The 15,000-nt window shown below is 38.7% G+C and overlaps 1 protein-coding gene across 4 annotated transcripts in view; it reads right to left on the bottom strand.

Moving 5' to 3' along the window:
• The window catches only part of adarb1a (adenosine deaminase RNA specific B1a), an 18,754-nt gene that overhangs the window by 2,676 nt on the left and 1,078 nt on the right, over nt 1-15,000 (bottom strand). For 3 of the 4 annotated variants that reach the window (XM_060859657.1, XM_060859655.1, XM_060859656.1), the window contains 5 exons: nt 5,681-5,740; nt 3,717-4,591; nt 2,898-3,012; nt 2,420-2,588; nt 1,594-1,745 (listed from right to left, as the gene is read on the bottom strand). In XM_060859657.1, the coding sequence (XP_060715640.1) occupies nt 1,594-1,745; nt 2,420-2,588; nt 2,898-3,012; nt 3,717-4,591; nt 5,681-5,684 (1,315 nt within the window). In that variant the 5' untranslated portion in view covers nt 5,685-5,740. Of the gene's footprint in view, nt 1-1,593; nt 1,746-2,419; nt 2,589-2,897; nt 3,013-3,716; nt 4,592-5,680; nt 5,741-8,068; nt 8,166-15,000 lie in introns of those variants that run through there. The other variant, XM_060859658.1, reaches the window with a different exon arrangement.

Raw genomic sequence — 15,000 nt, 5'->3', positions numbered from 1 at the left:
TATCTCCTCTTTGTCCTTCCTCTTGACCTCTTATCTGCAGCTCCATCTCCAACATCCTTCTATCAATATAACCATCTCCGTCCTCTGTACATGTCCAAACCATCTCAATCTAGTCTCTCTGTCCTTGTCCCCAAAACAGCAACCTGAGCTGTCCCTCTGATGTGCTCGTTCCTAATCCTGTCCATCCTCGTCACTCCTAAAGAGAACCTCAACATCATCATCTCTGCTACCTCCATCTCTGTCTCATGTCTTTTCCTCACTGCTACAGTCTCTAACACATATAGCAGAGCTGCTCTCACTACTGTCTTCTACACCTTTCCTTCTTACTTACACTCTTCTGTGACACACACAACACTCCTGACACTTTTCGGTGACACACACAACACTCCTGACACTCTTTTGTCACACACACACAACACTCCTGACACTTTTCGGTGACACACACAACACTCCTGACACTTTTCGGTGACACACACAACACTCCTGACACTCTTTTGTCACACACACACAACACTCCTGACACTTTTCTGTGACACACACAACACTCCTGACACTTTTCGTTGACACACACAACACTCCTGACACTTTTCGGTGAAACACACAACACTCCTGAAACTCTTTTGTCACACACACAACACTCCTGACACTTTTCGGTGAAACACACAACACTCCTGACACTCTGTTGTCACACACACACAACACTCCTGACACTTTTCTGTGACACACACAACACTCCTGACACTTTTCAGTGAAACACACAACACTCCTGACACTCTTTTGTCACACACACACAACACTCCTGACACTTTTCTGTGACACACACAACACTCCTGACACTTTTCTGTGACACACACAACACTCCTGACACTTTTCTCACTTTGTCTGCTCCAATCACAACTCTCTCTTTCACTTTATTCAGCCTCTGTTGCATCACTGCTTTATTCTTTATCATTATTAGTTGAAGACATATCAGTTGCATCGCTGCTGTCATCTGAGTCACAATATGTGAGATTACATGTGAGACTATCCTCAGTTCCATCCATGGCATTGATGATTCTACATTTCTTGAATGACTTTGCTCCAAGTTTGGCCATTTTGCTGGTATTCCTCTTAAGGCCTTCTTCTTTTTTGGTATCTTAAGGAGTTGTTTTTCTTGTAGTCTCCACTGTCTGATCATACACTCAGGGGGAGGAGGAGGTCCAAACTGTCTCTCGGCAGCTCCATGTTCTTTTGCATAACTGATGACAGTTTGAATTTTGCAGAGTAAGTCTTGCAGAATAACTCGCATCTGCTCACTGGCTACATGATGATCTCCACCTCCAATGGGACGTGTTCCTGTTGGTTTGTTCAGCATCAGCTGACATCAGTTGCATAAGGCTTGTGATTGGAGGAAGCATGTCTGCAGAGACGTGGTATGGGCAGATTCGCAACCTTGCCATTCTCTTCTCAGCTTAATTCTGTGTATAAGACGACCCTCAGTTTTTAGTCTAACAATTCTAGACAAAAGTATTGTCTTATACATGGAAAAAAATACGGTGCATAATAATTCCAATAAAAACAATTGAAATAAAATGTAAAGAGAAATGTTCGCACCCTCAACGGCGGCTTCGTGCGGTGAGAAGATTCGAGCGTCTCCACATGGCGAGGTGCTGATGTACAGGTGGAACTGAACACCGTCCTTCAGCTGGAAGCCGAAAGGTTCACATCGCCGGAATATGGAGCTCTGGTGATGCTCAGGATTGTTACTGCAATAAGTCCACAATAAGCAGGGGGGGTTTTATGCTCGGTCACCCGTAACATCCATCACTCAATCACTGTTTAACACACAACCACAACTAAACACACCATGACCAATCAGTTATACACACACACCCACACACACACACACTCTTCCCATAATCGGAGTCTGAAATAGAATCTAACAATCAATTTTCCAACTCACTGTCTGCTGAGATTGATTTTTTCAATCAATTTTCCACACAAAGGATTGGCAGCCGTCAATCTTTATACAAGTTCCTGTCACTTTCATTTATTTAAATTTTTAACACTGTTTCTGAAACCCACACTTCGGAGTCGGGTCCATTTTAAATCGATATACGGTATTTTTAAATGGTGGCATTTTCGTTTTGTTTGATCAAGTCGACCGCGTTCAGCCTGAACCTTCTTAAAGAATGTTTAGTATAAAAAACCTGTCTACTGTAATATAATATAATATAAACGTAAAGCTTATGGACCATTTTCTAACCCTGCGTTCACACCAGCAGGTGACAAGTTGCTCATACCGCTTGTACTTGGTGTCTTGTGAGTTCTTGTTGATGGTGGACATTTACTGTTAGTCCTGATGCTAAATAAATAAATATATATATATATATAACGTCTAACACAAGTTATTTGACACAAAATATTTGACACAACTCACCTGAGGAAAAACTCCAGCTGGCTGTACAGGTATCTGATTAGCGAACGGCGTGCGATGATCTCAGCGTGACAGTCGTTTACTGCCAGGCCTCGGTCACTCATGTACTCCCCATTTATGCACTTGGTTCCCGTGGAAACACAGATCACCTGTGCGTCCTTCACATCGGGCCCTTAACGTCATACGTAAGTAAAATTATATGAAATATAAAAACAAATGCGAAAAAAAAAAAAAAAAAGAAAATTCCTTTGCAAACTTTTCATATGTGCTTTTACACCAGAAATAAAAAAAATTAAAAATTATTTTGGGGGGAAAAAATTATTAGCACCCTTTTGAAAGTAAGAGGAGTTAGTGTCAGGCTATGGTATCTGATGTGCTGCAGAGTGTATGTGTGTGTGTGTATGTATGTGTGTGTGTGTATGTATGCGTGTGTATGTGTGTGTATGTGTGTGTGTGTGTGAGTGTGTGTCTACTTGTATACCTGTTGTCATAACAACACCAGCAAGGACTTTCCGTCGTGCATGAGGCGATATGAAGCTGTCTGTCAGCTCACTGAACTTTTCCACCACAAGCCGAGACACTGCATCAGCCAGGACCTAACACACACACACACACACACACACACACACACACACACAGAGCTGACAGTGATGTGCTTCCTGTTTTAGCAGTGCACTTTTCTCTCTGATGTTAATTAAGATTAGTTTCTCTCTAACATTGTGCATGTGGGTGAAATGGAGGGATTATAGATCGTGGATTTTTCAGACGTGTAAATAAACACTGAACACAAACAGAAAGCTTAAGGGCTTTAAGATCTGACTTGTGTAGACTGCCACTTCAATCATAATCACTCTTTGATTTAATTAATATCACATTAATGAAGAGTGACGGGGGCTTTTTAACGAGGGTGAATGTCAGATCAACGAAGCCACTGATGCAAACAATGCAGATGCAAATATTCAGTGAATAATAATAAAGGAATTTACTGCAGCAGTAATAACGGGGGCCGAAACCTGTCTGACAAAAGAAAGAGGCTATAAAATACAGTGGGACCGAACACAGTTTCCACACCTGATATTTAGAGCAGAGCTTCATGTTTCAGGTTTATTGGGTATCATTCAGGATTCATCGGCTAGCGTTTAAAGCTTAGGTTAGTTATAAGGTTTATAAGTTAGGGTTTAGGGTTTAGTGTGAATAACTAAGCTTTAACCCTTACAGCCTGTAGTCTTTATAGAAACGATAGAAGCAAAGTTTATATCATTAATTTGTGCTTTGGGATCTCAGGTGTGCTTGATCTGACCTGTGGCAGGTGTAACTGCAGACCATCTCTTGGTATGGGTTGTCTAGATGGTGTCTGGTCCAACTGCATGTTAAAGAGGCCTGAAAGCGCCGCCTGGGCTGCACGTGCCTTCGCAAGCTTCTTATTCCGGCCTGATCCCTGAAAAACCTGTGAGTCCACTGTTACAGCCATCACAAAGTTCTTAGCGTGGCTTTCTCCGCTCTCCGCCACAAACTCGTACCTGACACCTGGCCTCAGCTCGTTGAGGATCATCACTGCGTTCTTCCCATGACCCACGAGTACTGTCTGTGGTGCCGAGACAGGCGTCAAGCACGCGTTCCTCGGATGAAGGGTTCCGTTGGTGCTGGAAATGGCACAGAACCGTTCGCGAGGTGTCTCAAATCCATTAAAGAGAGCATCAGGGAAATCGGCTTGGTCCGAGGTGAAGTCTGTGTTGATGCTAAACGTACGGCCCATGGCCATGTGAGCTTCAGAGGCGTTGGGGAACTGGACAAAAGAGCGAAGAGCCTTTTCTGCTGCACTCAGCTTGGCTTTCTTCTTTGTGGGTCCCGTCCCCTCAAAGCGCTGCCCGTTGACCTCCACGCTCATGGCGAATACAGGAGCATGAACCGGCCCGGTCTGGGACAGGAGTTTGTACTGGAGGCCCGGTTTGATCTCGTTCAGCTGCATAAGTGCATTCTTTGGCAGCATCGGACCCGGTGCTTTCTTGCGCCTCTTGGGACGGAATTTGGAGTGGGCGTGGCCTCTGTTGCCCTCCTCCAGTGGCCGCTTGCGTCTCGACCCCAACAGTGCATTTCTATTGGCTGACTGTAGCCCCGCCCTGGATGTAAAGTTATCCAGATTGCAGTTCTCTTTAACGTCCGTGCCGCATGAACCTGTGACGCCCAGAGAGAGCAACTTACAACGCCTTCGACGCAGGATCTTGTAAATGTAAAATTTAGAGCTTTAGAGCATCTCTGCTTTGCAACCACGTCAAGATGATGTGAATTGTTTTAAATCATGAAAACTACACAATGTTCAAGTTATAAAAATCTAGAGTACAGAAGGACATCAGTTGTGCTACTTCCACATATTTTACTATATATTTTTGTAAATAAATAAGTAAAACTGCACTCTGCAGTATTGTTGGGTAGTTTTGTACAAATTGTTTTTTATCTAGACATAAAATGTGATGGTAATAAAGCCTAACCTTTTGTACTGCTATACCCTCATCCTCAGAACATATGCTATGTAACATAAGCAATCTTTTTTTAACCAAGAAACAGAATATCGATGAGTAGGACAGGAGCCACCTTCCATAATTATACTAATAAACTAATTACTAATAAACAAAGTGCTTTAATAAAGTATTTTTTTACAGAAAGCCACATCATCAGGTGAAAAGCTGAGTGTAAATTTATAACATTTATAACATCCTGCAGCAAAAGCTCGTTAGGTTACTTCTTTTGGGGCTCAAGGACACAGAAAAGAAAGAAAGAGAATAAGTTAAATGGAAAAGAAAGTCAGAAAGAGAAAAGAAAGAAAGACAGAAAAGAGGAATCAGTAGTTAAAGTCGGTGTTTATCCTTGTAAATAAATAGTTATAATAAACAATCAACATATTAAACATTAAAGAGAACAAACACACAATAAGCACTTGATAGGATTTTTTTAGGATTTCCAATTTTCTTTCATTTCAGTGAAAACAAATCACTGAAGGTTAAATTTGATTTTGTTTAGGGCAAAGAGAAGAAATGTAAAAATCAAATAAAAATAAAAATGATGCCTTTAGTAATACAAACAATAAAACGACCACACACAATTCTTGTTAACACGACAAGCTGCTTTTTGTCTTATTAACTTTAAAAGAGAGGAGAAGAAGAGAGGCGGGTGAGGGGACGACTAAAAATAGACATTTAGACGGTCGTGATTTAATGAATTGCTGCGGAATAAAACAGAGAGGATGATGGATGTCTGACCACTTACTCATACTCTCGTCTTCATCCACGTTCACAACGTGAAACCTCTGTGGATTCAGAGTGCGACCTACAGAGAGGGGTAGAGAGAGAGAGAGAGAGAGAGAGAGAGAGAGAGAGAGAGAGAGAGAGAGATTGAGCATAACTGTAAGGTGTGTGTATGAACAATGGGAGTGACAGCTCTGAGGGTGGGGCTTCTGGGGCAAGGGGTAAAGTCATAACATCACCATAACAAAGCACAGTAAATTTAGGAGCTGAATCTGTGCATGTTTGTGTGCGTGTGTCTGTGTGTATGTACTGTATGTGTGTGTATGTGTGTGTGAGAGAAAGACTGTGTGTGTGTGTGTATGTGTGTGTGCGTGTATGTGTGCGTGTCTGTGTGTATGTATGTGTGTGTGTGTATGTGTGTGTATTTGTGTGTGTGTGTGTACTGTATGTGTGTGAGAGAGAAAGACTGTGTGTGTGTGTGTGTGTGAATATGTGTGTGTGTGTGTGTGTGTGTGTGTGAGAGAGAGAGAGATCGTCAGCAGCTGTAAAATCTTTGTGACAGCTGTGATCCTGTGCGGTCCTGCAGCAGAGTGCTGGGTCTGTAGGACACACTGCTCACTGTTTCAGCACATTATTCACACACTGGAATATAGTGTGATATTTAATACGTACTTTTACAGTAGAGAACACTGAAGTCAGGTCGGTGCGTTTTAACATTCAGGACAGAGGAGTTACGCTTTGTGGTTTCTCTGTGTGTCTTTTATCATCTTCATGAGAGAGAAAAATCTTCATGGCTTATTGTGAGTTTATATGTCGAAAGCCCTATTCGGACGGGATTAGTTTTACCTGAGGTAATTTTTCCGGACCTTTTTACAGAAGGTAAAAGTCGCCGTAATCTTTACTGACATTGTCCGTAATGATTCCCGAGATGGCACATTCAGACGGGACTAAAATCACTGAGAAGCTCTGGTAATAATTACTTTACCCACGTCCCCACGGAAAACTAATCCCGTCCAAATAGGGCTGAAGACACACTCAGACTAACTCAACAATTTAACATACAAACTACCTTCTTCCTCTGGCTGTGAGATCAGCAGCGTTCCTCACAATGGTTAAGGTTCTACACCTTCAGATAAGCTGCTGCATGACTTTTCATCAGGACTTAATGCTTCTTAAAGCACACGGTCCCTCATGAATGTATTAATAACGAATTATTTTGCATAAGTGGCTTGTGTTTTATTTGGCGTAAGAGGATTACAAGCATCAATCGCTGACTTTCCTTTAATACTATTTTCCTTATTAATGATCGCAGAAGCTCACAGACTGTTAAAGTGCAGGTATTAAAGACTTTAGTTTAATATAAAACAATATTTAAAAATAATAAAGTAAAGTTAGCAAAAGTAAGGCAAGCAAGAGTTTGACAAATTCTTGTTAAAAAAATAAAAGAGTGTCATGATGAAAGATAATGAAGCTCCAGAAAGTCACAATAAATATGTCCTGCTTACTCATGAGGCTAATGTGTTAATGCTGCTTCATAATCTGCAGAACTGACACCAGAATAATGACTGAAGTTCCATCGGCTAATCGTCTGTAATCGCAACGCTAATGTTGCTTTGATTAAATCCTTACATTTACAATCCTGATTCTTGCCTCTTGTGCAGTCACAGGGGACTCAAACTGCAAGCTGTCAATCAATCGTGTTCATTAGAAAATCAGGGCTCCGCCCACCAGAACAGTTACTGGACATTTAATATAACACTCAACTTTTCTATGATACATCAAGCATTATTTAATGAGTCAGTAACTAAAAGTTGTATTGAAAGATTCATCCTTATCAATAATATATTAATAAATATGAAATAGATTAAGAATAGTTTATTACTATTTTAATGGGCTGAGAGATATAATCATATAATATCAATATCATGATAAAGGATGTTTCAATACATTTTTAATACAATTACAGCAACTGATTTGATGATATTTATTAGTTGAATTCCAACAAATGGGCTCCAATATTGTAATATGATATTTTTGCTTTATCACCAGTCCCAAGAGGAACGGATTGTTTTATTTTGTCAGGATTAATTAAGAGCTAACTAGTAATATATTATATGTATTTATTATATTATGTTCTCTGAATATCGATACAGACCTGAGAAGCATCTGAAAAACTTACAGATCAGTCCACCCTATCAATCAGTACAACTCACACACACACACACACACACACACACACGTGATCAATTTCAACACAACACACTTTTCTGTGTAACATTTATCAGCAAACTCAGTGCAGAAATTGACATTTAAGTTTAAATGTATCTTATATGATCAAATATTGTGATAAATACTGCATACTGTGAAAAGACACACACACACACACACACACACACACACATGTCTGTACCTTTACGTTCAGAGCGTTTTTTGCGTCTCCGTTTAGACCTGTGGCGGATCAGACAGAGGTACGATGCTGCCATGTTACTCCAACACGACCAAGACATGAGCAAAGTCTGACACACACACACACACACAGTTATATACACCCTCCTCCCACACACACACACACACACACAGCTGCATACACCCCCTCCAACAGAGGGAAAGAGAGAGAGAGAAAGAGAGAGAGAGAGAGAGAGAGAGAGAGAGAGAGAGAGAGAGAGAGAGAGAAAGAGAGAGAGAGAGAGAGAGAGAGAGAGAGAGAGAGAGATTGAGTCTGTACTACAAACAGATTGGCTCTTAATAATAAAATAATATAATATATAATAAAAATAACTAAATAAATACAACTTAGAAATTGAAAGTTGTGTTCTTTATAGGTTTGTATTATTGATCAGAATACTGAAGACATCAAGACATCATATCTGCAAAGTGTCGATGAAATGTACAATAATCTCACTGATTATTACTGAATTACTTACATCTTCCACAAACACAACAAAGTATCTAAACTCCTAAACTCCATGTTAGAAGTTGGTATTAATAATTTAGATCTAACTTATTATGCACGTGTGGGTATTCAGACATAAATCACTTCTTCTCACTCAGTATAATGATCTGTAAAAATAAAGCAGACCAGACTAGATGTTTGCAGTCTTTATACCATCATAAAGCAAGGCACAAAGCAAACCTGATGCTCTGTCATTCATTAAAGCAGCAGCAGGGGACGATATGAGCTCACAAGTGTAGTGGTTTAACCCCATCTCCAGCACAGAGAGAGAGAGAGAGAGAGAGAGAGAGAGAGAGAGAGAGAGAGAGAGAGAGAGAGAGAGAGAAAGAGAGAAAGAGGAATATGATCATGCGCTGATAAACATCTGACCGCATGCACATTCCTAACAGGAACAAGCAAAGAATGATTGCTGAGTCTCTCTCTCTCACACACACACACTCTCTCTCTCACACACACACACACATATACCCACACACACACTTTCATCAAAACACATTTTGGGATGTGGTAGCTCAGTGGTTAAGGTGTTGGATTACTGATTGGAAGGTCATGAGTTCAATCCCAGGTCCACCAAGCTGGGCCCCTGAGAAAGACCCTTAACCCTCAATTACCCAGTTGTATAAACTGCAATAAAAATGTAAGTCTTTATAAGGGCGTCTGCTAAATGCCAAAAATGTAAATGTATGGTTGTTTTCACATTAGTCATAATTGATGTGGTCCGAATCTCAGTGTGATTAGTCCCGGAAGTCCTGCAGCATTGGTCTGGTTTCAGACTCTCTTAGTTCTGCATTTGTGTTAATCTTACATCATCACAAACGTGCATGAACAACACAGAGTGAATTGGGCTACAATACAGCGCTCATTAACATCCTCATAAATAAGTACAAGCTGAATTTGGTGTGTTTTTAGCTCAGCCTTTAAGCAGCTGGTCTCAGAACAGTTCAAATAAATCCTAACTCTAGTCAAACTCATAACTATCTTATTGACCTCCACTAATTCAAACTTTAGAACCTTATTGAACAGACCCACCTATTACCTATTTAATCATCTCTTTTATTAGAGTTTAAAGTCCAGTGTATCTACCTGAAGTTATTAACTGTTTATCTACATTGATCGCACTATTCATTCATTCATTCACTCATTTTCATTCACTCATCTTCATTCATTCACTCATCTTCATTCATTCACTCATCTTCCCTCATCTTCTACACCCTGGACGGAGTGCCAACCCATCACAGGGCACACACACACACACACACACACACACACTCTCATTCACTCACACACTCACACACTACGGACAATTTTCCAGAGATGCCAATCAACCTACCATGCATGTCTTTGGACCGGGGGAGGAAACCGGAGTACCCGGAGGAAACCCCCGAGGCACGGGGAGAACATGCAAACTCCACACACACAAGGTGGAGGCGGGAATCGAACCCCCAACCCTGGAGGTGTGCCCCCATGATCGCACTAGATTTTAATAAATCTTACTTATTGCACCTTCAATGATTCATCTGTTATTAGCACACATTACATAATGATATAAAACAATAAGGATCTAAACTGCTCCATAAGTCACTTCTAACATTCCTTACAATGTACAAGGTCTAAAACAGAAGGTTATCTTCACATTTCTCTTCATTATTACAAGCCGGAATTTACACTCGTTAAAGTAAACATATTTCTGTTGTCTTAATAAAAGCCTTGATTTGCTTTTTTCCTGCTAGTTCTAGTGGGATGGGGGAGTAAGACAAGGGATGGGCAATATGACAAAAATATAATATTCACAATATGGTACAACATTTGTCTGATGTGTATTAGCATCTATAATTTATTCTAGATTATAGCTATAGGGTTAAATTTAACCTAATCTCATTTCCCAGCCTTTTGAGAGATGTTCAATCCTGGTATTAGGGGCTAAAATGTGGTTTCATTGCATCTTATTCATCTCAGAGTTATTACCCCTTACATGTACAATTACAGTTGCCTACATTCTACATCCTTGATTTCATGGAGGATTTGTACATTATTTATCTACAGCACTTACGGCTTTTCTTTTGTCTTTCAACTTATTCTAACATTAGAAGTGATTAAACCGCCCATCATCTCACACACCCGTGCACACACATACACCCCCCCCCCACACACACACACAGAATGGCTGACCTCAGATATCAGTGTAACTTCAGCACTCCCAAGGGTCTCATACACCAATACTGAGATCTGAGATGAAGATAAAAGGTGTGTGCGCGTGTGCGTCCGTGTGTGTGTGCGCTTCCGTGTGTTCGTGTGCATGTGTGTCCGCGTGTGTGCTTCCGTGTGTGCTTGTGCATGTGTGCGCGTCCGTGTGTGTGGTGTTATATGAAGCTAATTAAGACAGGATATTGCCATAAAGCAGAGTAACTTAAAAAGTGGCTTATTTTCCTATAAAAGCACGACCCAATCTTTTTTTAATCCATGTGATGACATTTTTAAATAAATTCTATTATAATATCATAATACTTTTTAACCATTTATAGTTACATTTAGTGTTGCAGAATGTCTACAAAACTAGTTATCACTAACAGCTGTGAAGGGTAAACGTCGTCTTACGTCTCTACAACACGTCCACGTAGAGAATATAAAACTCTTTTAATGAGCTGTTCCTATAATATTGATAATGTACTAGAACATTAGCTGCTGTTATAGAGAAATAATAAACACCTTCTGACCAATCATAATGCAGAAGTTAATCTGAGACCACAGCTAGCATTCAGTTTAGAATAAATATGCACTGAGGAACTAACTGCTTCTCAGGATAGCAGACAATATTTTTCTCCTATAAAACTCTCACGTCCAGACGACTGGACAGAAATTTATTTTTCCATAAACAAGGATGTTTTTGCGGCTTTATAGAACTGTGTAAAAATTTAAAATGTGTTCTCTGCATTTAAAAAAACAGTTTAATCATTCATTTTCTACCACTTATCCGAACTACCTCGGGTCACGGGGAGCCTGTGCCTATCTCAGGTGTCATCGGGCATCAAGGCAGGATACACCCTGGACGGAGTGCCAACCCATCACAGGGCACACACACACACACACACTCTCATTCACTCACACAATCACACACTACAGACAATTTTCCAGAGATGCCAATCAACCTACCATGCATGTCTTTGGACCGGGGGAGGAAACCGGAGTACCCGGGGGAAACCCCCGAGGCACGGGGAGAACATGCAAACTCCACACACACAAGGTGGAGGCGGGAATCGAACCCCCAACCCTGGAGGTGTGAGGTGAACGTGCTAACCACTAAGCCACCGTGCCACCCTCTGTTTAATCAGATTACTTCAATTTATGAGACAAAGCAACTATTTTAATCTAATCTGAAATGATCAGTGTCAGTTTCTTAATAAAGAGGTGGGATTCAGGGCTGGAATAGTTTCAGGGGTAAAGAGAGAAACAAGCATGCTGACAAATTACATGGAAAATCTCGCAGAACTCGCTCCATATGTCCTTCAATTTCTCACTACATCAGTTAAGAAGTAATAACCAGTGAATAAACATAATAAACTCAGTAACATGCTCATGTTCTATATTTCTCTTTCCTCTGTAAATATCTCCGCTTTCAAACCAACTTCAGTAGAATTATTTCTTTGGATTCGTTCTTCCTACATCGCGGTCTGTAAAAATATATTTTTAGATATACATCAGCTCTGATGCTGGTCTATGTAGTCGAAGATAAACCCTTACCGAAGATAAACTCTAACACTGCATCATTTACACGTCGAAGAAATTTATCCCTACCTGTTTACTCATCACTCCGAGATCTTCTCCTGTCCAGCCGTGTCAGGATTTTCTCCTAGCTTTTCATTACATTTCAGGATATCAGGCTTCAAAAGTGATACTAAGCTGTACCTGTCCTCAGAAGAGACGCTGAACAGGATTATGACGTCAGCTTCTCCAAAAATGAACATGCTATAAGTTTGTCTAAAATAATGACTTGTAAAACAGAAAGAGATTTCACCTCAGGAGCACAGACAGTGTCCAGACCTGCCCTGATTGGAGCTCAGAGGAGATGTTAGTTCACATAAATACTTCATTTTCTTATAATATATTTACATACAAATATAATCATTGTTATATCCTAACATAATTAAAGGGTATTAAAGGAATGATTCTAATAACCAACTAAAATTAATTCATACGGAAATATATATATTTTATGCAAATGGTTTAAATGTATTTAATAACTTACTGAAAATAATATATATATTTCAATAATATCAGTTATTATTAAACATATTTCAATTCAATGCCTAAATGGGACGGAAGATCCTTAATTAAATATAATTTTTGATTAAAAAAAAAATACATTAAAATAATATAAATGTCTGTATTATAACATTAAAAATGGCTCTTTATCCTTTTATATTCAAATTTTTTTTTATTAAAAATATGATTATATACAATAACGTGTCAGAAATATCTTAAAATAATTTTTTATATAAGCGCAGGAGGGAGTGTGAATGAGAGGTAAAGAAAATGGGTCAGTTTTATTTCAGCGACATTTATTTCATCACCTCTGTGATATAAATATGAATTTTAAAAATAGGATTACACCATTTCCTTAGGATTCGCACTCCTTCACTCTGATGCTTTTGTCTCTTGCTCTCTCTATTTTATTTTAAAAAATGCAGCCCGTCCTTTAATCCTGTCCTCCAAAGCCAGCCTGCTCTGAATCACAGGTGATGAATCATCCATATACACATTTTTATTCTGGTGTCTTCGTGACTGGCCAATAAGTAAATAAAGCATATCGTATTGTACCAGGTCTTTTACTTTAACATTAAGTTTAAAACTTACAAATCGTTTAGACACCATGAGAGGAGCTGGGATCCATCTTCAACACACAAGACTGTGGTATTTATCTCCTAACTAGACCAAGAAGGTTTGTAGTAATGTGTTTCTGATGCGTTATCATATCTATATTCTAACAGCTCATTCACAGGGACTTGTACAGCGGTAATAATAAACAAAATTGTATTTTTAACAAAGGAAAAAAAAAACAATAATTTTTTCTATGGTTTAAAAGTGTAGTAAAGTCTTCACTACAGAGTTTACACTGTTTTGCAGTTTCTCAGTAATATGATATGGTGAGATTTTTACCATTATAAAATTCTGAGAGAGAATAAAGAGAGACTAGTGAGGTAATGACTGTTTATAGCTATAACGTATGGACGCTCCTCAATTCTGAATTTACCTGTAAACTGTGATTAAAGACATATTTCAAATAAAACGTCAACTGAACGCAGAATTTTTTTATATTTGAGAGATGATTAAATAACACCCCCAGCCCAAACGGCTAACGCTCATCCTGAGAAGTCCTACTACAACAGAATTTTGGGGGCTTTGTATTTTTGGACATTTAAGAGCAAACGTTGGATCCATTTTTAATATTTCGTATATATATCATGGTCTATGCTCAAATAGACAGGTGCAGCAAAAAAAAAAAAAAAGATAAAAAAGATAAAATGATTTTCAGTATATGAAAAGGAACACAGACGAGACAATACTCGTCTGATATATTAAACACATACAGTGATGAAGTTTGCTGTGATATTGTCCTCACTACACTTAACCTGACTGGAACTGTGTGCTGATATTTGATCAGATTTTACTCACTGCCATTTTCATTACTTATATATTAGGGTTTATTTTCTTATTATTATCAATATTATTATTATTGTTGTTGCTATTATTATGATTATTATTATTGTTGTTAGTATTATTATTACTGATATTATTATGATTATTATTATTATTATGTTATTGTTGTTGCTATTATTAATATTATTATTATTGTTGTTTGCATTATTATGACTTTTACTATTATGATTATTATTATTACGTTATTGTTGCTGCTATTATTATGACTGTTATCACTATGATTGTTATTATCATTATTATTGTTATTGCTATTGTTATTATTATTGTTATTATTATTATTATTGTTGATGTTGCTGTTGTTATTATTATTATTATTATGACTGTTGTAATTATTATGATGATGATGATGTTCCTCAAACTGCTCTCACTGAGGCTGTTTTTTATACAGAACCCTCAGCTCGGTCTCATGAACCTATACTGAAAGTTGTTGCCCTCCTGAGTGACTCCATGTTAAACTCACTTTTCTCTGACAGACTGTAACACTAAATTAACACCAAACACAATATGACATATCGCACATATAACGTTACAATACCTGTTTTAATCCGTGAGTCTACATAAAACAACAAACATCTGTCTAATAATAAACACTCCTGTTTACTGATATGGTGCAGTTTTAGTAAGTAAGGCAGCATTTATGTAATATTTGCAGAGGAAGTCTCGTTAAAATGACT

The sequence above is a fragment of the Tachysurus vachellii genome, chromosome 23 (assembly GCF_030014155.1).
Source record: "Tachysurus vachellii isolate PV-2020 chromosome 23, HZAU_Pvac_v1, whole genome shotgun sequence".
NCBI lineage: Eukaryota > Metazoa > Chordata > Actinopteri > Siluriformes > Bagridae > Tachysurus > Tachysurus vachellii.
This window is presented reverse-complemented; position numbering and strand designations above follow the sequence as displayed.